General features: G+C 51.9%; 1 protein-coding gene across 2 annotated transcripts in view; it reads right to left on the bottom strand.

Annotated features, from left to right (window-relative positions):
* Positions 1–1,330: 1,330 nt before the first annotated feature.
* The window catches only part of LMX1B (LIM homeobox transcription factor 1 beta), a 94,916-nt gene continuing 72,080 nt past the window's right edge, over positions 1,331–24,166 (bottom strand). The window contains exons 3-8 of one of the 2 annotated variants that reach the window (XM_007528833.2): positions 10,452–10,684; positions 8,061–8,242; positions 7,750–7,827; positions 7,594–7,660; positions 5,702–5,866; positions 1,331–5,411 (exon numbers count right to left, since the gene is read on the bottom strand). In XM_007528833.2, coding sequence (XP_007528895.2) covers positions 5,254–5,411; positions 5,702–5,866; positions 7,594–7,660; positions 7,750–7,827; positions 8,061–8,242; positions 10,452–10,684 — 883 coding nt within the window. In that variant the 3' untranslated portion in view covers positions 1,331–5,253. The remainder of the gene's footprint in view (positions 5,412–5,701; positions 5,867–7,593; positions 7,661–7,749; positions 7,828–8,060; positions 8,243–10,451; positions 10,685–24,166) is intronic. The other variant, XM_007528834.2, reaches the window with a different exon arrangement.

The following is a 24,166-nucleotide window of genomic DNA, read 5'->3' as shown; positions in this document are numbered from 1 at the left end:
GCTACCACGTGCAAGAAGCTGGGTTCATTTCTAGTCCCCAGTGTCCACCTGTAGGGGGAAAGCTTCATGAGTGGTGAAGCAGGGCTGCAGGTATCTCTCTCCCTCCATCTTCCCCACCCCTCTCAGCTTCTGTTTTTATCCAATAATAAATCAATCATTTTTAAAAAAGAAGCTGGGTTCAAGCCCCCACTCCCCACCTGCAGTAGGGGAAGCCTCACAGCCAGTAAAGCAGGGCTGCAGGTATCTCTTTCCCTCTATGCCCTCCCCTCCCTCCCTCTCAATTTCTGTCTCTAAAACTGTTTTTTTAATTAAAAATTTTATTTAGGAGCAGGGTTGGATAACATAATGGTTATACAAAGAGACTTTCATGCCTGAGGCTCCAAAGTCCCAGGTTCAATCTCCTGCATCACCATAACAATATATATATATATACATATATATATATATATATATATATATATATATATATATATATATATATATATATTTAAGAGCCCCTTTCCAACTGCAGAGGCCCCTCTCACTAGTCCAGACACCTGGCTCCTTCTCTCTCCCCACTGTTCCCTTCCCAGTCAAGGCCATCACCATTTCTCTCCTAGGTGAGGTGACCTAACTGGTTTCCTAGAGCACAGCTTCTCTCTGGCTACTACTGGTGGTGCTGAGGACTGAACCTGGGGCCGCTGTCATGTAAAGCCTGTGGTCTACCTCTGTGATGTCTCTCCTGCTCCTACCCATCTACCTGGTCTCATTGGACTTTTTCTCTACTCAGCAGCAAGATTCCAAACTGCTTGGCTGGGCCAATTTCGTCTCTCCTTCCCTGAGCTAATTCTGCAGCTTCAGAGAGCAGGTGTCCCCGTCTGGGAGGTTGTGCATGAGCATGGGTATCCCCAGACATCACCCCTGTCCAGTCTAACTGCAGCACTTGCCTTAGTAATATGTAACTTCCTCCAGGAAGGCCCCACACCTGCAGGTGAGGTTGGGAACCTCAGTTATAGGCCTCATGTACTTCAGCTTGGCTCTGTCACTGGCTCCCTCCTGAGGACAATGATGCCCACTCCCACCTGGTGGTGGGCATTGGAGGGACCCTTTTTGACTGGCCGGTTGGCTGCTTGAATGTACCAGTGTTGGGAGCTGGGTCAGAGTGAGCAGAGATGGATGATGTCTTGGGATGGGACCAGGATGGGGAGATGAGGACTGAGCAAGATGACTGACCCCAAACTCTCCCTCTCCCTTGACTTGCTAATGTCTCACACAGGACCAACAGGTGGCACTGCACAGTGCCCCACCTCCCACACCCCAAGGAGAAGCACCACAGCGTGTATAGGTTGGTTTATTTACAAATATACGGATGTCTTGTCTTGTTTCCATTTTTTCTGCTTTTGTGGGAAGAGGTGGAAGTGAGAGTGGAGGGCAGGGTGGGGTGGTCATGTGGTAAACGCTAATAAATAATTTAACATGACAAGTTATTAAATAAAATGTGTCTGGGGATGGCGGGTGGACAGTGAGTCTGTACAAGGGAAACAGAGGAATTGGCCAGCAGCCTGGTCCCCCCAGCGACTCGACTGGGCTCTCTCGGACCCCGTGATAGGGGAGGGGCACCAGAAAAGAGACATCTTCTGAGGGCCACATGGGGATATGTGTGCATCCTTTCTGTCCTCCCAGGCATGCTCACCCTGTGCCTGGGAGTATGCATCTGTGGGCCTCTGTGTGCATCCTGGTGTGTGTATGGACCCCTTTTTCTACGAGGCAGAGTGAGCCCCAAGCTGCAGGCTCCCCTGGGAGGATGTGAGCATCTCCCCCCAGGGGATACCCAGCGCCCAGAGCTGGGTCCAGACAGAACTCCCTGATTCTGCTTTACCAGGCTGTTGGCAAAGCTTGGGGGGGGGAGCTCTGGCCCCCTGTAGGAAGCCTCTGAATGTATCCACCTACTTGCACCAACCCCTTCTCACATGGGCTCTACTGACCATGGGTCTGCACCAATGTCCCTCTGTCTGTGCATCCTTTCTGGAGCAGACAGACGTGACTCTGGCTGAGGGGGTAAGAACCAGACACTCTGCCTTCTTGGCTCTCACTCGCTGTGTTAGCTGGGACAAATGTCTTCCCCTCTCTGAGTCTCAGTTTACTTCCACAGAGCAGAACTAGCTTTTCTCCAATGCTTCACCCTGTCCCCTTACTCCTTCTTTTTCTGGAGACCCAACTACTATCTCCTCTTCCCTGGGGCTCCCCACCCAGCCACCACAGGGACAAGGGCCCCACACCATTGGGAAGCAGGGGTGATCCTGGCTATTCACTTCAATCCCCTACCACCACCACTACACAAATTCAGACTGTATTTCCTCCCAGGAAGGAAGAACAAGCTGGCTAGCTCTGTCTGCCTCTGCTGGGTGACCCTGGGCATATGTGACTCTTATTAGCCTCCGGTGTCTTATCTGAGCAATGGGTCCTCGACAATGATTGGACAGGGCTGAGTTGGGAGGTGTTTGCCTTCTAGGTCAGAGTCATTCAGGACAAGTTCTGTGTCTTGTTTGCCTGCATCCCCACATCCATTCAGTGGCTGGGTGTGTCCAGGGCCAACAACCTACAGCACACAGAAGCACACCTAGTCATGACGCAGCTTCTATAGGACAAGGGGGAATGTCCTGGCCTTGATACTCTAGTCATGAGTGTGGGTGTTGCTGTACCAGCTTCTGGACGGGAGTGGAGAGCCTAGACAGGACTTAGGATGTGGTAAGGTCCTGAGGTGGGTGAAATAACCCCCAGGAGCTGGAAAGAGGTGACCAAGACAGGTCATGCATGCTCTCCTGGCCTGGAGGTCATTCCCCAAGCAGGGATAATAGTGGGCCGGCCTGGCATCCCTGTCTTCATTTCTGGCTCTGACACTGCCTGCTTGTGAGAGTCCTGGCCTCACCATCTCTCCTCACCCAGGTTTGCCAGCTGCAGAGTAAAGGGTAGAGGAGATGACCTACCTGTTCCTGAGGCTCCTCCCTGATTCAAGGCAGGGAGAAGGGTGAGGTTACTTGGGGACAAGCTTTTCCCCCAATCCCTTCTGAAAGATTTGGGCCCCGTGAGCACAGGAGGAGAAAGGGGTATCTAAGGAAACCAGTGTGGCTGCCTAAGGGACGAGCAGTGGCACAGACCCTGGTGGGAAGAGGCTGCAGAAAGGACCAAGAACAGCAACCAAGATCCTTGTAGGAGCTCTGTTTGGAGCAAGAAGAGCACAGAAAAGCAGACTGGCTGCCTGGGCCCAGGCTCCAGATGGTGAGGCCTCTCCAGTGGAAAGAGAGACAAACCACTGAACAGGTAGGTGAACTCTGCACATCTCTCAGAGGGCCAGGTGAAGGGGGAGATAGACACCTTGCTCCTTACTCAATGGCTAATTCTGACAGATCTTGAGGTGGTGACCCAAAGACTGGTAAGAACACCTGGGCAAGGACACAGTGGCCACCAGGGGCCAGTAAGGGCCCACCAGATGGACCTCACTTCCTCTTCTAGTAGAATAGATTGGGGTGGGGTTTATACGGAGACTCTGCCCTCCACCCCTCCACCTATGACAGCCTGGCTGGAATGCATCAGCCTGAGGGGGCTGGGGTGACAGAGAGAGACCCCAATGGTCCCCATGCCCTGGGTTGTGCCCAAGAGGGAGAGCAAACCAGTGGTCACAGAACTGGGTGCAGAGAAACTCCACAGGTTCGACTGAAACAAACAAGAGAAAACAAAGCAAGAAAGAAAGTCAAGGTCAGGGTCAAGGTCCTTCACTGGGTCTAAACAATAAATACCCCCTCACTTCACCCCACCTCTAAAGTATACATGGAAAATAGATGTGACTCAGCTGTTGTGTGTGTAGAGGGGCTAGAGGTTTAGTATCAGAGGACAGAATGAGATCTCAGTCACACCCTGGACCTCAGGCCACATTAACAGAGGCAGGGTGCTTAAAAGTAGAGGAGGTGACAGGCTTGCCCACTTTGGCTGGTTGAGGTCAGTGGGAAGATTGGGTTCTAACCACTTTGAAACTTTATGGGGAAAACTAGAGCCCAGTGTGGGGGGGTTGAGGTAGGGGTGGGTGGGGAGATACAGCTTTAAGAGGAAGAGCTGGACAAACTAGAAAGGCTTTGCTTTGAGAATCAAAGACTCAGGGCTGCAAAAGGCAGAGGTGAAATCCACAGGAAAAAACAGCTGACTTGGGGCCCACTAAAGTGGTGAGCTTTTGGTCACTGGTGGGGGAGGAGGGTGCAAGGAGAGGGAGGACTGGCTTGGGTTGGATCCAAACATCAGATGAAGTCCCAAGTGGGTAGCTTTGAAGGTCCCTTTCCACCCTGGGGTTCTGCCATTTGGCTTGCTTCTACCTGGTTCTGGAGAGGCTCCATGTCTGCCTTTGGAGTAGGCTGGTCCTAGGGCTAGGACTGCCCTCCATGCCCAGCTGCCCCCACCTGGGCCAGGGATGGAGCCCAGCTGGGTCTATGTGCTTCCAGCTCACACTATTCTCTCTCCTCCCTGCTCCCTCTCCTGTTGTTTTCAGAAGAGGAGTCCTTGTCCCAGCCCCCTGACCTCTTTCCCCTCCTGCCATGTGGCCCACAGAGGCCACCGTCTCTTCCAGCATCTCTGTATCTGCTGACAGGGCCTGGAAATGTATGTGCGTTTGCAGCTGCCCTCAGTCCCTTCAAGTGGGCCTGGGTTCAGTCCTCCCAGCCTCCTCAGTAATGCCCCCTTATGCCCACCCCCACTTCTGCTCCAGGCCTGGAAGGCCGGCCTTGGGGTGGGGGAGGGGGGCAAGCGAGCACACACAGCACACGCCACTGGGCACACCCGTCTCACAGGCAACACCTCATCCCAGGGCACACACACAGGGCCCTGCCTCGACCTCTGCCAGGCCAACAGAGGTTGGCTGGACATGGAAAGGACATTTAAAAAAATAGAGAGAATTTAAGCTTCCCAAAAAAGAGACAGGGAAAGAGGAGGCGGTGGAGGCCAAGAGGGGGTTCTGGGAGGCAAGTGGCTGTCCGGGAGCTCTGGGCCCCTGGGGGTGACACAGTCTCTGTGGGCAGGACACAGCTCCTGTCCAGGCTGTGTCCATCCATTGGCCTATCCGGCTGTGCCCAGTGAGCACATCAGCCAGGCCCGGCTGGCCTCAGGGAGGGCACCGTATGGCTGTGTGGAGTCTGTGTGGCCGTGGGGCCGAGGGTGGCGAGGCTGGTGCTGTGGCCTGAAGGCCCCCCATGGACCCCTGCCCAAGCGTCCGTGCGGCCTGGCTGGCTCTCAGGAGGCGAAGTAGGAACTCTGCATGGAGTAGAGCCGGTCGATGGGGTTCCCCACACGGGCCTGCAGGGAGCCCACGTCCGAGGAGCCAAGGAAGCAGTCGCTGAGGCTGGTTAAGGAGGTATCACTGTCAATGTCGTGGAAGATGGAGTCGTTTCCTAGGGGGAGGAAGGGGTGTCAGAATCCAGGGACTGGGGCTCCTGGGAGTCCTGCAGGCTATGTGGCCAGAGGGGAGGAAGGCCTAGGCTGGCCTGATGGCAGTGGTGAGCATAGGGGTTGGGGACCACAGGTAGGGTCCTGAGGGCATGCTTTTTCCTATAAAAGGAGGGTGGGCTGTGCTGGCCAGGCTGCCTGGGCCCTGGGGCAGGAAGTGGCCTGCCTGGCCTAGATCTGGCAGGTCAGGCAAGGGAGAGGAGGTGTCAGGCGGGTAAGGTTTGGGGCAGCTTACCATAGGGGTTCATGTGGTCACCTGGCATTTGGGGTGGCGTGAGGCCCTGCTGGAAGGGGTCGCTGCTGCCGTAGGGGCTCTGTTCCATGGCCACGATCTGCTGCTGAGGCGGGGCCAGTGGGGTGTAGGAGGCCATCATGCCCTCCATGCGGCTTGACAGGACCTCTGAGGACACAGAATACCTTCACCCACCACCCCCACTCTGCCCTGGAAGCCCTGAAGGAGCCCCACCAACCTCCCACATGACTGCACCTTCAACCCATTTCAGGGTCCCACTGGAGCCCTTCTGAATCCCTCAACCCTCCTCAGGGGTGTCCCCACCCCCTGAAGTTGCCTATGGCCTTTCAGATCCTATAGTCTCTCTTCCCGGACACACTCTTTGCGGCATTTCTTCTAGAATTGGTTTATGGAAACCCAGGGCTCCTCTCCTCCATGCTTTCTCCCTCTCCCCTGACTACCCTCCGGGGACTCGGAACCCCAGGGAGAGGACACTAAAGGAACAGGCAGGGAAGATTCATTCTGTGGGTTCAGTGAGTACCCTGCATCTAGGACCATCAAAGTGGGACCCAACTCTGACCAAAGGGGTTCAGGGAAGGCTTCCTGGAGGAAGAGTTGTATGCCTGGGGCGACTTAAAGAACCGTCAGGAGTTCAACAGATGCGAGCAGGGGCCAGACACTCCAGGATGCAGGGGAAGTAGCAGGTGGGAGGCAGGGACAAGTGGGGAGGGGGCCTGGGGTCCCTATTAGGTGGTTGTAGAAGAGACAATTGCTGGAAGGACAGAGGAAATGAAGCCAGTGCCTGCTGTGACAACTGGGCAGGCGCAATGCAGGCAGGGCAGGAAGGGTCAGAGGTAACCAGGTTTCTGGTGTTGGCACTGGGCTGGGGACACGGAGGGGTATTGTGTGGTGAAGGACAGGGGCCCACAGAACATTCTCAGGGAAGCCACATATAAGATGCAGCTAAAAGCACCAGGGCTACCCAACGTGGGGCTGACTGGGAGGCCAGAGGTGAGGCTTCTGCCCTCCTGAGGCTGGGCTGTCAGGAATGACAGAGGGAGAAGAGGCAGGACTGGATTCCTGTGTGGGTGCAGTCTAGGGCACTGGCCTGGCCCCCTGAATCCTGATAGAAAAGGGTCCCTGCCTCATCTGGGAATAGAGAACTCAGGGGTCTCCACCCCACTCCAGCCATCTCCATATCCTCTCTACCAGGCCTCAAAGATTCATCGTCCCCATGGATATAGTCCAGTGGTGGGTGGCGAGGCCCTTCACCACTAGCAGGACCCTGCCCCCAACTCCCTGTGCCCTGCAGACTCTTCCTGAAGATCTCTGCTGAGTCCTGCATAGTAGGCTGCCTGGTGTCAGATGGACAGGCTGGAGGGCTCCCCCCAACCCCAGGCAGAGGCCTGGCTGTGCTAGGAAGCTAAGTGATCCCAACTGAACCTTAGTGTCTCCATCTGAGAAACAAGATGTGATAGCTCCCTTCCTTTGTGGGGTCCATGAGAGTTGGAAGTACTGCATGGGAGGACAGTGCTAGCACCCTCCATGAGAAGACGGGCTGACAACGACAGGCCTGGTTACAGAATTTGGCCACCCACCCACCTGGACCACCCACTCGGCCCATCCTGAGCTTCCACCACTTCTCTGTGAGCTGAACATGCTCTGAGAAGCAGCCCCCGCCCCCAGGCCCTAATGGGAGAAGCTGTGGGAATCCTGTTATAAGGACTGAGCCTAGCACCCTAGCTGTGACCCTCTGACCCCTGCCTGGCCTCCTGATCCTAGACCCTGACATCAGATCACTTTGACCCAGTCTCCCCACCCTGACACAGGCCCTGGCTTCCACCAACCCCGAGACATTGACCCTGGCCCTTTCCCCACCCCCTGCCCCAGCTCACCTTGGCCCAGCCGCTGGGAATTCTGCTGCTCCTGCTGCTGCTGGTGCCGCCGCGCCAACTTCTTCATCTGCAGGAGACATAGTTCAGGCCCATCCCCATCTCCCCCTGCCCTGCCAGCACCCCCATGCCTAACTTCTGCTCCTCCTTGCCTCTCACCTTTGCTCTTTGGTTCTGGAACCACACCTGGACCACACGCACGCTGAGGCCTGTCTCTGCTGCCAGTGTTTCCCGAACCTGCCGGGAGAGGAGCCAGGTCAGTGCCAGGAGGTGGGGTGGTGGTCGGCAGACTTGGGGTCACTGCAGATGGTGAGGCAGGTAGAAGGATGTCCTACTCCCAGCCAGAGTGGGAAGGGATGGTGTAGACAGGTAGGTGTGTGTGTGTGTGTGTGTGTGTGTGTGTGTGTGTGTGTGGTGTGTGGTGTGTGGTGTGTGTGGGAGGTCACCCCTCCAGCCCCGCTCACCCTTACCTTCCGGCAGGGCTTGGAAGAAACCTCAAAGGAGGCCTTGAAGGCTCTTCGCTGCTGCGTGGTGAGGATGGTCCGGGGTCGTTTGGGCCTCCGAGGGTCCTTGCCATCATCCCCACTGCCTTTGCTCTGGCCGCCCTGCCCCTTGGCCGGCTTCATGTCCCCGTCTTCATCCTCGCTCTTTACTGTGGAAGATACAACCTGGCCTGTCAGGGGGCCTCCGCTCCCAAGTCTTCAATCTACAGGCATTCTGCTGCCTGCTGGGACCCATCACCTCCTGCTAGCACCTGTAATGGCTCCCCAGCACACTCAGGACAAATGCTGATCTCCTGCTGCACTGGGTCCTGTGTGTTTCCTAACGCCAGCATGTTCCTCACCTTGTCCTGGGCCCCAGGGGAGACCAGAGCCAGGGGCTGCAGGGCTTCTCAGCTGACCACACAGGCAGACACTCACAGGCAGGTGGGCAGGTGTGCGGCACAGACACACAAGGCCTTGTTTTTGATGCACACTTGTTCACGATGGGGACAGACTCTGCAGAATGTCACATGCACACGTCTCTGGCTGCATGCACACGTGTACAGGTATACAGGGGCTCACACTCACAGCCCTGCTTGCCTCGCCTGCTGATGGGCCCAAGAGTAGAGATGTAGCATCACTGGCTTCCTCCAGCCTGGGGCTTCCCCTGACCTGTCTTGTCTGGATCCCACCTTGTCCTGGTGGTGTCTGGCACCCTGTAGCCTGGCACCATGCCAGCCCTCTGTGCCCAACCAGCACCAGCTGGGCCCAGTGTCCCAGAAGGAGACTCAAGGAGCCTTCTTCCTTGAAGCTTCCAGGGTCTAAGAATAGACAGGCAGACACACACTCTCCAGATGTTTGCACACACATGACCATGGTCTGCATGTCTACACACTCCTACATACACATCTGCAGTTAGGGCAGAGACGCACAGACATATTCACACACATTTGCACAAACACACGGGGGAGGGTACAGGAGGCATACACACACTTAAGTGGGCACACGTGTATACACAGAAGCCTGTACATTCATCTGGAGACTCACTCACGCACACCGTATACACATGGAACTTCCATGCCTGAGTTATGAGACCAGCCCTAAAGACACGGCAGAATCCCCCACCTCTAGCTCCCATGTGCCTCCTGTGGCTTGAAAACAGGCAGGTCTCTTCCCTCCAGGTCTGTTTTCCCCAGAGCATAAACCTGAGGAGGGGCTGATCTCTTCTCTGTGCAACATTACTTCCCACCCCCACCCCCAAGCCCTGGCCAGCGGCATGACCAGCATTCTTACAGCTGACAGCTCAGGCAGTCACTGACTTGGCCAAAGTGGGGACCTGCCCAGGCCTGGACAGACGGATGGATGGGGAGCTCTCTGTCTCCACTAAGGCTTCTGACAAAGTCCTTCCTCTGGGAGATCTTGTGACCTCTCACGTGGCTTTGTCAGGGCCTTGGTGGAGTTAGGGAGCTCTGTCCCTCTGTCCATCCCTCCACCCAGAGGGCTCTAGCACCCTCACCAGCCAGGAGACAGGAACTAGCTGAGGAGTGCGGCTCCCCAGAGCTGAAGGCCAGGGGGCCACAGAGGATCCTGTTTCTCAGGCCTGAGGTGCTTTCAGTGGGCCCAGTGAGTGTGTAGGCATACAAACCACAGGACACAGGAGCATGTAGAAAACGTGTATGCAGCTCTAGGCCCAGGTGCTCAGAGCAGGAGTCCGCTGGGTTACGTGTGCACACACGTATAGGTTTAAGTGTATGGGCTTTTTGCACGTTGGGCATGTGAGCACATGTGAGCACAGGCCCATGGGTTCGTGCATATCCACTCCTAGCGGTGGGTATCCACAGTGTCTATGTTTATTTACTTATTGCCACCAGGGCTATCTTTGGGGCTTGGTACTTGCACTATAGATCTATCACTCCTGGTAGTCATTTTCCTCCTTTACAAAAAAAAAAGATATATATTTGATAGAGACAGGAAGAAACCGAGGGGGGAGGAATAGGGAGAGAGGGACACCTACAGCACTGCCTCACCAATCACGGCTGCCTCCTGCAGGACAGTGGGAGCTCAAACCTGGGTCCTTGTGCAGGTGTGCTCAGTTAGGTGTGCAGCCTCTGGCCCTTTCATGGTGCATTTTACATGCATGTGTACTGGTGCTCACATGCACATGGACATATGTCCAGCTATGTGTGCCTCAGTGGCAGTGTCGGAAGATGCAGCCATGTGCCTCTGGGGGCACTTGCACACACACCTCTGCATGCGTCTACACGGCTGCATGTGTGTATGTGGGTGCATCATCACACATGTACGCAGAGGCAGAGATGGTGCCCATGTGTGGCCCCTCTCCCAACCCTGCTGCTGCCCCCAGCTCCAGTCAGGGCTCACCGGAATCGGATTCATCGGGGCTCACGGAGCTGAGCAGGTCCTTCTCCTTCTCGTAGTCGCCCTTGCAGAGGAGCTGGCCCTCCTTGAGCACAAACTCGTCGCCCTTGCGTAGCTGCCGCTCACACACGCAGCAGCAGAAGCAGCCCAGGTGGTACACGCACTCCAGCGCCCGCATCACAAACTCGGTGGGGGCGATCTTCTCCATGCAGCCGCTGCACTTGGCCGCGAAGAGCCTGTGGGTGCAAAGGGCAGGCGCATTGGCTGAGGCTCCAGGGGCCCAGCCTGGGGGCCTCTCCCTCTCATCACCTTGACCCTGTAGCCCAAGGGGGAGAAGCTTGGCCTGGGAACAGAGACGGATACTTCAGGGTCCTGCCACCAAGTCCGCTCACCCGGGATGAGCTACAAGCACTTGTCCAGAGGTGCCCTCTCCTAGGAGTGTCTGTGCAGGGCCCTTTCTGCTCAGAGACACAGTGGCCACTAGAGGGCAGAGTGTTGGGGGCAGCCTTACTTTCAGAGTCAGATCAGCCCCTACTCCCAGTGGGAAGGGTTTTCAGCCTATAGGTCCCATCCTAGGCCCTGCCTAATCTGCCACCCAGTCAGGCCCTTCTTTTCCTGCCTGAGCAGTTGTCCCACTTCCCTTCTTGAATTCCTGCCCCTCCCAACCCTTCAATCACTCTCCAGGATGACAATCAGGGAGATCTTTTTGAAACACATGTCTGATCATGCTTCTTCCTTGCTCCAGACTCTTCCACGACTCCCTAGTACACTAACATCCAAGTCCCCAAATCTGGCCCTTGAGGTCTTCCATGATCCCATCTCTTCTCTCACCCATTTTGTCATCAAGGCTGACCCCACCAAATGGCCGGCAGTTTCTCCAGAGTGCTGCTGTACTGGCCTCTTTGGGCCTGCAGGGCTTGGCACACACCCACTCCCGCCTCACTCCAAGCATCTCCACTAAGGCTATCTACTGTACATATGTGGCCTGCCAGCCACTGTTCTCGGCACTTGATGCGCAGAAGGGCATCCAGTCCTTACCACAGCCCTGAAGCTCAGGAAGAACATCACCCCCATTTTAGAGATAAAGACACTGAGGTGCCAGATGGGGTCCATGAACAGTCAACAGGGAGCCGTGTGGAGCCGTGGCACAGAGTCTGGACTGACTGCCCCTGTCCCTTATGCTGGCTGAACGCAGTGACAGTGGACCCCTTTCCATTTCTGGAGATGGGGGGAGGGGCACAGGAGGGCCTCCTGCCTGCAGGGACTGACCGCTCCCCTCTCTTCTCTGTGACCCTCCCCACAGCCTCATCACGTGTCATGCTCTGTGGGAACTCAGCCTCAACAACACTTTGATGGAAAAATTTATGAAGAATCAAATTATTGCTGCTGGGAGGGAATTAAAACCATTTTTCATTCCCCGCGTCCCCGGGCCACGTCTGCGGGCGCCACCTTGGGAGTGCTGCGCGCATCCCATCCCTCTTTACAGCCCCACCATCGAAGGCACAGATTACAGCTGCAATTCTCTGCTAATCGGTTCTGGAACAGAAACGGCCATAAATGCAAGGCACTCGGCCTGCCTCCCTTCCCGGGGCTACCATCCGTGCCGCCCACGGGGTGCTGGCGGGACAAGATGCCCGGGGCTGAGCCCAGCTGCCTGCTGCCCTGCAACCTGCCAGGACACTCTACCTGGGGGCCTCCCCTGCCAGCCCTGCTGCCCACTGCTCATGTGCCCAGCAAGCTCCTATTCATAGGGCAATGCTCGCTGCCACCTCCTCTGGGAAGCCTTCTTTGATGTCCCAGACTTTTACCTCAGCTCCTGTTACCATAGAATGGGTGTTTTGTTTGTTTGTTTGTCTGTTTTAATCAGAGCATTGCTCTGGCTTATGGGGGTGCGGGGGGGGGGTTGAATCTGGGACTTTGGAGCCTCTGGCATGAAAATCTCTTTGCATAACCATTATGCTATCTACTCCTGAATGGGAATATTTTTTCAACAGAACTCCCTGTAGCCCTCCCCAAAAGACTGCCATCAGGCTTCAAAGATACTGGCATGTCAGACAGTGAGTGAGGAGCATACTAGAGTGATGACATGTGCCCCTCCACATGGCCCCCCCATCTCTACAGGGTTTGGCTTCTCCTGAACCTCAAGGAGGTGAAAAATGGGGAGAAGGGGCTGATGAGACACCATGAGTCCCCACGGTTCATGACTTTGCACAGGGACCATAAACTGGAATCTGGCTCTGATTTGACCCTCTGGCTCTCTTGTTCAGGGTGCAACCTAATCAGCTGTCCATGATAGCCTTAGGCAGAGGAGGGAGTCTGGCTGGCCAGCCAGCAGTGCCAAGTGGCTGGGAAAGGAGCCCAGGCTGGCCGAATGGAAGGACATTCTGTCACTATACCCCTCACTGGCCCTCTGGCCCTTCTGACCTAGGAACCCCACTGAGGACTGCAGCCCAGCCTCTGTGACCCCACAGTGGCCGCATCCCCGTGCCAACACGGTGGAGCCAGGGTCCCAGACCAGGTCAGCACACCTGCAGAAGGAGAGGCCTAGGGGGCTGGGGCAGGGGGGTGGCGGGGTGGATGACCTGCATTTGTAGGCATAGCCCCTGTGCAGGCTGCCTCTGGAACAGCCGTGCTAATGCCTTGGCAGCAGGGGGTCGATTGCTACTTTCTCCAAACTCATCAACACGATCTATTATTAATACTTCTCCAAAGGCTCGGTGCCGCCATTACAGAGGCAGCGCCAGCCACTCGGGGCCTCATCTGTTATCTAGATTGCAAAAACTCGGGAAATAAAACAAACCGCGCACACTTTATAAACGGAATGTGCCATCCGTTTGGTCTCCAAGCATCTCTCCATCCAATAAAACATCAGGGGGGGATGCATGAAATACTCGCTCCCAATTATGGGGCTGCCTTTGTCTGCTTGCCAGGGTGAGAGCTAATGGCATGCAAGGAGGGGTTGGGGCACCAGTGGGGTCCAGTCCTCTCCAGTCTCTGAGCCTTTATTCCCTCCCTGATCCCTCCCATGGGGTGGGGGCAGCAGAAGATGCAGGTCAGATGCAGCTGAGTGATGCTGGAATGAGAAGGACGTGGGTTTCTCAATGCTTGGTTCTACCATTTGCTGGTTGCCATTTTCTCCTGAATTTTGACTTACTTATCTGTACAATGGGCTCCTCACATCATCGGCTTCTCTGCATGAGGGTGCAGTGAGCATCAACTATAAAGGAGGAGCACTGGAGGGGTTGGCCAATGAATGGATGGGAAGCTTTATGAGCCCTGGAGAAGACCTTGCCACAAATACTCTGTGAATACTGACCAAAAATCTACAGTTTCTCATGCTCACAAGTGTTGGTCTTCCCAGCTCCCTTCCCTTCCAACCTCTCATGATTTCTGGAGCCTAAAAGGCCCTGCCTGATATGCTGAAGGCACTGGGGTTGGAGTCCAGATCCCAACTGCAACCCTCACATGCAAACTCATGGGCTCTATGATCTTGGGCAAGTCTGAGTCTCAGTTTCCCCATCTGTAAGATGGGGCAATAGCACTTAATCCCCAGAATTGTGTTGGAGATTCCAAGTAAGTGTCTTTGCTTCTCACACTTGGACTGGGGCAGACTTGGGGTCAGTGGATGCTGTGGGGTTTGTATGGGGCAGTTCCAAAGCTCCAGCTCAGGAGATGGTATTTATTACTACCTTACCTTTTGGGTCCTAATACTACCACTCCCACTCCAAGCTACCTCTCCCCATCCAGAAGCTCCAATTCCAGAAGGCAACTTAGTGACCAAGTCATAGTCAGACAGGCTTGCTGGTGACCCACACAGCCCCCTCCCATCTTTTAAGGAAACTGTCAAGCCTTTCTTTATGCTGATACTACTGCCAAATGTACCACTCCCCTATCCCTGACCTCTGCCTTCATCCTAGAAGCCATCCCCTCTTCCCCACTATTTGTTAATTTAATTTTATTAAAAACTTTTTATAGAGACAGAGAGAAATTGAGAGGGAGGGAAGACAGAGATGGAGAGAGAAAGACAGATAATGACATATTTGCCTGCTTCATCACTCATGAAAACATCTCCCTGTGGTCCAGGAGGTGGTGCAGTGGATAAAGCAATGGACTCTCAAGCAGGTGGTCCCAAGTTCAATCCCTGGCAGCACATGTAGCAGAGTGATGCCTTGATGGCTCTTTCTCTCTCTCCTCCTATCTTTCTCATTAATAAATAAATAAAATCTTTTTTAAAAAAAGCATCTCCCCTGCAGGTGGGGAGCAGGGGCTCAAATCTAGGTCCTTGCGCATGATAACGTGGGCACTCATGGGAATGTGCCACAATTTTACCCTGTTAAACTCACAAAGCTTCCTCTTTGCGCGATGACCCCATATAGCAGCAGGAGTCTGAACCCAGGCCATTGTTCACACTCTGTTGGAGGGGCTTTCTCCCAGCCCTCCTACATGCGTTTGTGGGTTTCCCCATCCAGCTCTCCTGGATGGGGAAAACAGTCTCCCTGACACAGGGCTTACAGGTTTCAACCACATCTCCTGCTGAAAATCACCTTGACTCTGCATCAGTCCTATACTTTGTCTGGCTTGAGCTGGATGGGGCACTCTGGGCGTAAATGCTGTCTATCTCATGAACTTATAGCACTTGTCATTAAATGCCTTCCTAAAAGAAAGGATTTCTGAGCTGGGTGCTGGCATAGCCAGTTAAGCACACACATCATCAAGGCAAGGACCTGGGTTCCAGCTGCCACTCCCCACCTGCAGGGGGTGGGGCACCTCCTGAGCAGTGAAGCAGGTCTGTAAGTGTCTCTTTTTTTCTCTCCCTATCTGTTCTACCCTTCTCAAGTTCTCTCTGTCCTAGCCAATAGAAAGAAATGGGGAAAAGGGGGGGAAAAAAAAGAAAGAAAAAAAAATGGCTGCTGGGAGAAGTGGAGTGATGGTACAGGCATTAAGCTGCAGTGATAACCTTGGTGGGGGAAAAATGCTATTTCCATCCTCATCTGACCAACAAATAGGCAAAGGTGCTCCCTGGCCTGGTCCTCAGATACCCTCACCATGTTCTCTAAGCACCATACCCAAGTCTGTGTGCCCTCAAGATTCTAAACGACCTGGGAAGCTGTCTGATTCACTAGTGTTTATAAGTGTGGCACCTAGTGGCTATAGCTGAATACTTGGGTTTTTCCTTCACCAAACTGAACCCCACCACACACCCCTAGTCTGCCAATCACCCTCCCCATCCCTGTGGGACCACCTGTGAGCATCAGAACAAGGAACTCCCTTTTTAGGGATACCCTTCCCTTCAAGAGTCCTAAGCTATAAAAGCACATCTCTAATCTCCTCTGAGTTTTTATTGGATTATTTGTTTAATGTTCAATTTATTAAACTCAAAAGGCTAATAAACAAAACTGAAAAGAAACCAATTTTTTTTCTGGAGCATTTCAGCAGGGATTACAAAGTTGTTTAAATGATTTCTCTTTTACTATTGACAGTAGGCAGAGTGGCTGGTTCTTCCACCGCCAATAAAATTGGTTTCCTATCGGTGGAGGCTGGGGAAGTAGGTAGGCTCTAGCCTTCAGCCCCAAACTTTGGAGTCCACACAGTATGCACCAGGGATCCTGAATCTGTCATTTCCCAGCACCAGAACTTCTCGAGTCACTTCTCTTTGAACCTCTATGTTCCTGTCCATCTCATGGAGATAATGGCTGGACACACAAATTGGGCTTTTAAGAGTGGGGGTTATGTCAACAATATTTGTATACCTTTCCCATACTTGGGAGCTACTCTCTTCCGTGATCCAGCTTTATGATCCTTTTCACCATCTCCCCAGACAATAACTTGGATCTACCTTCATATCAGATGTCAGGCTCAGGGGAAAAGAAAAACCAAAAACACACTAGTATAGTATAGAATATAACTAAAATAGTCCTAGTAGCTATCTACAAAACAGAGACCCCCCCAACTCTTCATATGAACTATTCCAGCCTTTAGGTTCATGATTAGTCAACAATTTGTTTGGCTTTATATGTTAACTCTCTTTTCAGCCACCAGGTTCCAGATGCTAACATGATGCCAACCAGACTTCCCTGGACAGACAACTCCACCAATATGTCCTGGAGGCCCGCTTCCCCAGCGCCCCGCACCACTAGGGAAAGAGAGAGACAGGCTGGGAGTATGGATCGACCTGTCAATGCCCATGTTTAGCGGGGAAGCAACTACAGAAGCCAGACCTTCCACCTTCTGCATCCCATGATGACCCTGGATCCATAATCCTATAGGGCTAAAGAATAGGAAAGCTATCAGGGGAGGGGATGGGCTATGGAGTTCTGGTGGTGGGAACTGTGTGGAGTTGTATCCCTCTTATCCTATGGTTTTATCAATGTTTCCTTTTTATAAATAAAAAATAAAAAAGAGTGGGGGTTATGGTCACAGTCATTACCTCTCTAAGATTTCTGGCATTTCTTCATGTCTTGCTGAGTGGGGGCTTCTCTACCTCACCTCACTGCCATTCCCACGTCCTGCCACCACATTTTACAGTTTATGTAGCTCCTTCATGAAGTCTCAGTCCAAGAGCACCTGACAATTTCAAGATAGAGCCAAACACCCAATCATGCACTCAAGGTTTCATCTGGGCTCATATGCTATGCTCAACCCCCCCGCCCAACTCCCTGGACTCTCAAATTTCTCCCTGCCTCCTTAGCATCTAGGTACCACCTCCCTCCATTACCTGTCTTCTCTGCCTCTCTCATCTGCTTTTTTGTTTTAATTTAATTTTTATTAGTGATTTAATAGTTTACAGAATTATAAGATCATAGGGATGTAGGTGCTGGGCAGTGGTCTATCAAGTTGAGAGCACACATTACCATGCAGAAGGACCCAGGTTTGAATCTTTGGTTCTCACCTATATGGGGAAAGGAAGCTTCATGAGCAGTGAAGCAGATCTGCAGGTGTCTCTTTCTCTCTCTCCCTCTCTCTTTTTTCTTTCTTTATCCCTTTCTTTCTCTTTTTCTTTCTTTCTTTCTTTTTTTTTTTTTTTTCATTGCCACCAGGATTGTTATTGGGGCTTGGTGCCTGACTATGAATCCACCACTCCTGGTGGCCATTTTTCCTTTTTTCCCCCCTAATTTTTAATAGATAGGATAGAGAAAAATTGAGAGAGGGTGGGAGATACAAGGGGAGAGACAGAGACCTGCAGACCTGCTTTACCGCTTGTGAAGCAGACCCCCTGCAGGTGGGGAGTGGGGCTTAAACCCAGGTGACTAAGCTGGTAATATGTGTGCTTAACCACCACCTGGCTCCTCCTCTCCTCTTTCAATTTCTGTTAATCAGATACAAGAAATTACAGGGCTAGAGTTCCACGCCCCACCCTCAATCCCAACCACCATAGTTCTCACAATCTTAGAGATAGTTTGGCTGCTTCTAAATGAGCACAATCATCTGGTAGTTGTTTTTCACTTCCTAACTTCCTTCTTTGCTTCTTGAACATTTTTTATTGATGATTTAATAGTGATTTTCAAGATTTTAAGATTAGTGGAGTATAAGGGAGTCGGGCTGTAGTTCAGCGGGTTAAGCGCAGGTGGCGCAAAGCACAAGGACCGACATAAGAATCCCGGTTCGAACCCCGGCTCCCCACCTGCAGGGGAGTCGCTTCACAGGTGGTGAAGCAGGTCTGCAGGTGTCTATCTTTCTCTCCTCCTCTCTGTCTTCCCCTCCTCTCTCCATTTCTCTCTGTCCTATCCAACAACAACAATAATAATAACTACAACAATAAAACAACAAGGGCAACAAAAGGGAATAAATAAAATAAATAAATATTAAAAAAAAAAAAGATTAGAGGAGTATAATTACATACCACATCTACTACTAAAATTCTGTGCCAATCCATGAACTCCTTCATTCTCACAAAGTCCTTCAAGACCTAATTCAAGTGTCACCTCCTCTGTGAAACTTTTCCTGATGCCTAAGACCCAACGACTTGTTTGTCTCAAGCCTCTACTGACCTAGAATTCAAAAACTGGGTCTAATTCATTGTACGTACACACACACACACACACACACACACACACACACACACACACACACACACACACACCCTGTCAGCATCCAAGAGGTGGTTAGTGAGTCTTCATTTAATGAGTGGACAACCCTGTGAGGAATGAAATGGGCAGTCAGGTAGAACAAGAGAATATTGGATAGTCTACTTCTAGGGCTCTTAGATTGCCACCAGGGAGCACCTTCCCCTTCATAGTTGCACAACCTGGAGTCCACAGCTTTCATTTTTGTCTTTTCAATGCAGCTCTAGAGACTGAACATGGGACTTCACACATGCATAATGCCACTGAGCCACCTCCCAGAAATGTTTCTTAAGAGCTTGTTTGGAGGTTCTATACTCTTAACCAAAGTCTGGTCCTTCTCTATTCAGGGAAGGTCATCTTCTTTGACTTTGGGGGGGGAAACACACATAGAGCAGTGAAGGAGGAAAAGGAGGAAGGGGATACCGCTCTGCCAGCCAGATCAGCTGAATCAAGCCTTGAAAGCAATCTGACAGAGGTCAGATCCAGATTACCCTCACATGCACCTGAAACATTTCTTTTAAACAACTGGTGTCAAGGAATGAGCCCAAGGATTAGTGCACATGCACTACTACTAAGCACTACTCCTGACCCAATTTCTATTCTAGTATTTGTGAGGGAGTAAGAAAGAGGAAAGGGGGTGGGGGGGGAGAGGTGGCACACCAGGTTAAGTGCACATAGAAGAGCAATGACCCATGCAAGGATCCTGGTTCCACCCCCTGGTTCCCCACCTGCAGGGAGGTCACTTCACAAGTGGTAGAGCAGGTTTGCAGGTGTCTATCTTTCTCTCTCCCTCTCTGTCTTCCCCTCCCCGTCATATATATTAAATGGCTGCATGGGAGTCAAGCAGTAGTGCAGCGGGTTAAGCGCAGGTGGAGTTGTACCTCTCTTATCCTATCGTTTTGTCAATGTTTCCTTTGTATAAAAAAATGTTTTTAAAAATCCATCATAACTTTTCCAACAACCCAGGAAGTGTCTCTTTGTAATCTCCATTTCCTCAGAGGTGGGCATTTTCTTCTCACGTAGTAGTTTGTAGCCTTCTCTGGGTCTCTAGTTAGTCTGTACAAGGAAGGTACTGACCGTCTCCTCAGCTGGTGATGAAGGATCTACTGAGTTCTGTGTGAGTGAGCCCAACCCAAAGCCTGGTGTAGAGTGGACTGGGCTTGGGTGCACCTCACCACCCTCCATCTTCCTATGGGTGCTGTGCAGGCTGTGGAATTTTGCTCCCACCTCCAGTGCTAGTCTGACACCTCTGGTTATATCACTGGTCTGTACTGTCCCTGTCTACCCCTCTGAGATCAGGGCCAATTCCTATATACCTGGCAATAATCCTTCTGTGGGGATCAACCATGAGGCTTGGTGCCCAGACTGCCACCCCATTTATCTCTATTACCTGCCATTACTCAGGTTCCCCAGCAAACACTCAAAGAGGTAAACTGTGATCCAGGCTCTTGTGAGGGGCTTTGGGCCACCGTGTGACCAGAGGAATTGGCAAGGGTGGCACACACTTTATTGGAGTGCTCTCAGTGAGCTGGAAGGCACAGAAAGTCCGGAAGTCACTTTACAGGGAGGCTGGGACTTCCTGGCAAAGGGGACACAGAATTAAGGTTATCCCACAGTTCAGAACTTGATTCTGGAGGCAGAAGGAATAGGGACTGCCCCCTCCCCTAGTTCTGCCACTTGTTAGTCATCAGACTTCACCTCCTCTGAATTTTCCCATAAGAAAACTGGGGAGAACAAGCTACCATGACAGGTCATGACAATGTGTTTAGTCACTCTATGTGTGCTGGGTCCCCTTGGATTTGAGGACCCCTGGAAGGAATAGTAGCAGCGCTCTCTGTGCTCAGGAGGGTGGCTGAGGGCAGGCTGCTCCTGTGCCCAGGCCTGTGCAAGGGATGAGTTGCCAGGCCCCCGGATGCTCTTGCAGGTCAGAGGTCCAGGCTGCTACTGGAGTCCACCTGTCACCTGGAGGAGTGCAAGGGGCCAGAGCAAGCAGCCTGGCCTCCTTTTTGCTTGCTTCCTTCTTGACATCTCCCCCACGTGCCTATAGCGTCCTTATCATTCCAGGCATAGCTGTTAGCTGTTTTTTATTTTGAGACACAAAGAGGCCTGTGGATGGGGATTCAACTCAAACCAGCTGCAAACATCTGCTTTGATGCGGCAGTGGTGGTAGGCCAGGCTGGGCTGCGGCCATAGAGCCAGAGCTGCAGGCAGGGTCCCCGGTGTGCATGTCAATCACCAGGCTGGAATGCACGGGCCTGGCTGGGGCCCCTCCTGGCCTCTCGCCTCTCTGTAGTCATGCAGCAGCCCACAGGGGCCAGCCTGCAGTGAGGGCAGCCCTCGAGCTTCCTGTGGCCACAGACCTAGCTGTGCAGGGCTGATGGCTTCTCCACCCTTTGATCTAGGTCAGGGTGCTGTGGAGAACCCCCAGCTGGAGCTGGAGGTCACAGGCCAAGAGCAGGGAGGCTGGGAGGCAGGGAGGGATAGGCACAGATACTAGGTAACATGGGGGGAACAGGGGGAGAACACAGCCAGGCAGGCACACATTCCCTGATTCCAGGAGTTGAATTAGCGCCTGCTGCATACCAGGTGCCGCCTGGAGACTAGGGGTGGAGCAATCACCCCTGGGCCTCCCTCTGCTTCCATTCTAATGGGCAAGCACACAGGTAACAAACAGATGAGCCCATAAAATACAGAATTTGACAAATGGTGACTGTATGTAGTGGGAAAATGAGGCAGAAAAGAATAGTGGGAGTGTCCAGAGGCTTAGGGGCAAGAAATCTTCTAGAAAAGCACCTGTCTGTTCCCTCTGGGCTGGTGGGAGCTACAGACTCTCCCAGAGGTCATCATCACAGTGATTCAGGCCAGAGCTGCCATGGGCTCAGATCTGGTGTGAGGGTTGGTGATAGGAGGAGGCACTGAGAAGTGGTCCCAGCCAAGGTGTACTTTAAAGGTGAGCAAAGAGGAAGTGTGAGAAAGGTGGAGGTCTGGGTGAATCCAGGATTTGGGATCAGGGCAACCAGAGTCATGGGACTGCAGTGAATGAAATGGAGCGAGGTACAGGTGGCAAAGAGGAGAATCAGAATGCACCTCCAGGCTTGTCCCTTCTGAGCCAGCTTCTAACAGGCAGGAGGATGTGTCCAGGCTGTAGCTACCCATGAAAATGGGAATTTAGGGAGAAGCCCAGCTTGAAGATACTGTTTTGAAGTTGTGAGGACAGAGATACACATGCACATATGCACATGGACACAACATACACACACATACATACTCTCACTCCTACAGAGAGTTGCTATGTGCACATGATTTGGCACTGATACCAAACCTACCAAACCTCTCTTTTTTGGATCTCTGCCGTGTGTGTGTGTGTGTGTGTGTGTGTGTGTGTGTGTGTGTGTGTGTGCACCCAGACACTACCCCAAAATAAGCCCCTTTATTTGTGAACAGGGTACTTATCTGGACTAGATCTCCCCTGGTGACATCAGGGAGAGATAGTGGTACAGGGCAAATGGAAGGTGGACTGTCATCTCCATCTGACCATCTAGCATGTCCATTGAGCAATATAGAGGTTGGTGAGTTGTGGGTCAGGTCCCAAGTCAAGCTCTTTACCTATACTGCTTTATTTTATGACATTCATCCCTCATTTTTTTCTATCCTTTCACTGGTGAATTCAGTTCAGGGGATAATTAATGTATTCATTTGTCCACCTAATATCCTTGAGTAGGTACTGTGAGTCAGCCCCTAAACTGGGCCCACAGTAGGAAGCTTCTCTAACCACCTGCTCCTCAAGCCCTTTTGAAATGATCCCAGGTTCCCTTCCCTCAGGCTCACTGAGTCTGTAGCTCTTGGCTGCCAATCCAGCTAGTCATTATTACTAGTGCTTACTAAAACTTGTTTCTGATACATCAGGCCCTATGCTTTATGTGTACATAGACTTTAGATGGACAGATGGGGACACACACACATCACCGAGAGGCAAGCACTGCCACTCTCTTTCCTCAAGAGGAAGATGGTGCCAAGAGAAGGCAACCACAGCTGGGGTAGAAGCTGGGATTCTGCTTATTCTCTGGTCCCACTGCTACCTCACTTCCTGGCCTCCCCAACCTTGCTATTTTCTCCCAACCTTTCTTAGCCAATTCCACCTAAAGAGCCATTCTAGCACCAGGAGACCATTTGCTCCATTAGATCAGAATTGCTGGACTGGAGCTTTGTTGGGGGGCGGGGTATTGAGGATGCAGAGCTGAGGGGCTCACAATAAGGATGGAAGATGAGAAACCCACTCCGAACTATGCAGAGACCTTCAGTTTTTTCTCTAGGGTCCTGAGTGGCCAGAACAGGCTAAGCTCAGAACTGTGTTCCCAGGAAAAACTAGAGGACTGAGTAAGTCCTAGGGTCAGGGCAGCATCCTTGGAGTGTGGAAACATCCAAAGGATTGGGGTGAGGGAAGTGGTTGAGCAGAGATGGAAATAAGGGTGTGTCTGAACTCAGATTTATTTATTTGGTGTGTCTGATTTCAGAGAAGCAAAGATGCCATTCTAGAATGAAAAGGTTGTAGAAAAAAAAAAAAAGCAACTCCACCAACGTGCCTTGGAACCTCACCTCTCCAGAGCCCTACCCCACTAGGGAAAGAAAGAAATAGGCTAGGGGGTATAGTTCCACCTGCCAATGGCCATGACCAGCAGAGAAGGAATTACAGAAGTCAGACTTTTTTGCACCCCAAAAAGAATTTCGGTGCATACTCCCAGAGGGTAAGAAATGTTAGGGGAAGATGACCAGAGGGCTCTGAACTCCAACTCCATTGGGAGAGAGAAGAGGAAAAAAGGAAGGTCATTCAGAAGTAGTAAGAGGTATAAGTGTGACTTAGAAAGGAAAAGAAAGTAGGGCCATAGGAAAAAATGGGCAAATATATATAGATAGTCAATTCATATCTGTGACCTTGGGAAAACTACTGTAGTTTCCAATGAAAGGCATGGGGACACAGAACTCTGGTGGTGGTAACAGTGTGGAACTACACACCTGTTATCTCATAATTTTGTAAGGCAATATTAAATCACTAATGAAAAATAAAAATTTAAAAAAGCAAAGACAGGAAGCAAGTGGAGGCCGTTTTCAGTATTATGAAGACAGGCTCAGTTAGATTGGAGGAAGGTGGGAAAGGAGGAGCCCTTGAATATTGAGCCCAAGAAGACAGACCTAAATGTAGAAAACGGCACAGAGAGTCCTTCAATAAAAACAGAAACACCTTATGATATAGCAATACCATTCCTAGGCATATATCCAAAGGACACGAAAACACTAATTCGAACATAGGGGACATATGTACCCCTATGTTCATAGCTGTGTTGTTCACTATAGACGAAGAGTGCAAGTAGTCTAAAAACCCATTAACAGAGGACTGAATAAAGAAGTTAGTGAATATATATTCAATGGAATGAGACTTTGCAATTAGAAAAGATGATATTATGTCCTTTGGGACAAAATGGATGGAATTGGAGGTGATTATGCTTAGTGAGCTAAGACAAAAGACAACTACCAGCTGGTTTTGCTCATATGTACAACATAGATGATTGTTTAAAAAAAAATTCCACGGTCTGGGAGGTCACACAGTAGACAAAATGCTGGACTCTCAAGCATAAGGTCCTGAGTTCAATTCCTGGC

Source organism: Erinaceus europaeus, chromosome 10 (genome assembly GCF_950295315.1).
Source record: "Erinaceus europaeus chromosome 10, mEriEur2.1, whole genome shotgun sequence".
Lineage (NCBI taxonomy): Eukaryota > Metazoa > Chordata > Mammalia > Eulipotyphla > Erinaceidae > Erinaceus > Erinaceus europaeus.
The sequence above is the reverse complement of the archived record's forward strand: the minus strand, read 5'-3'. Positions and strand labels throughout refer to the sequence as shown.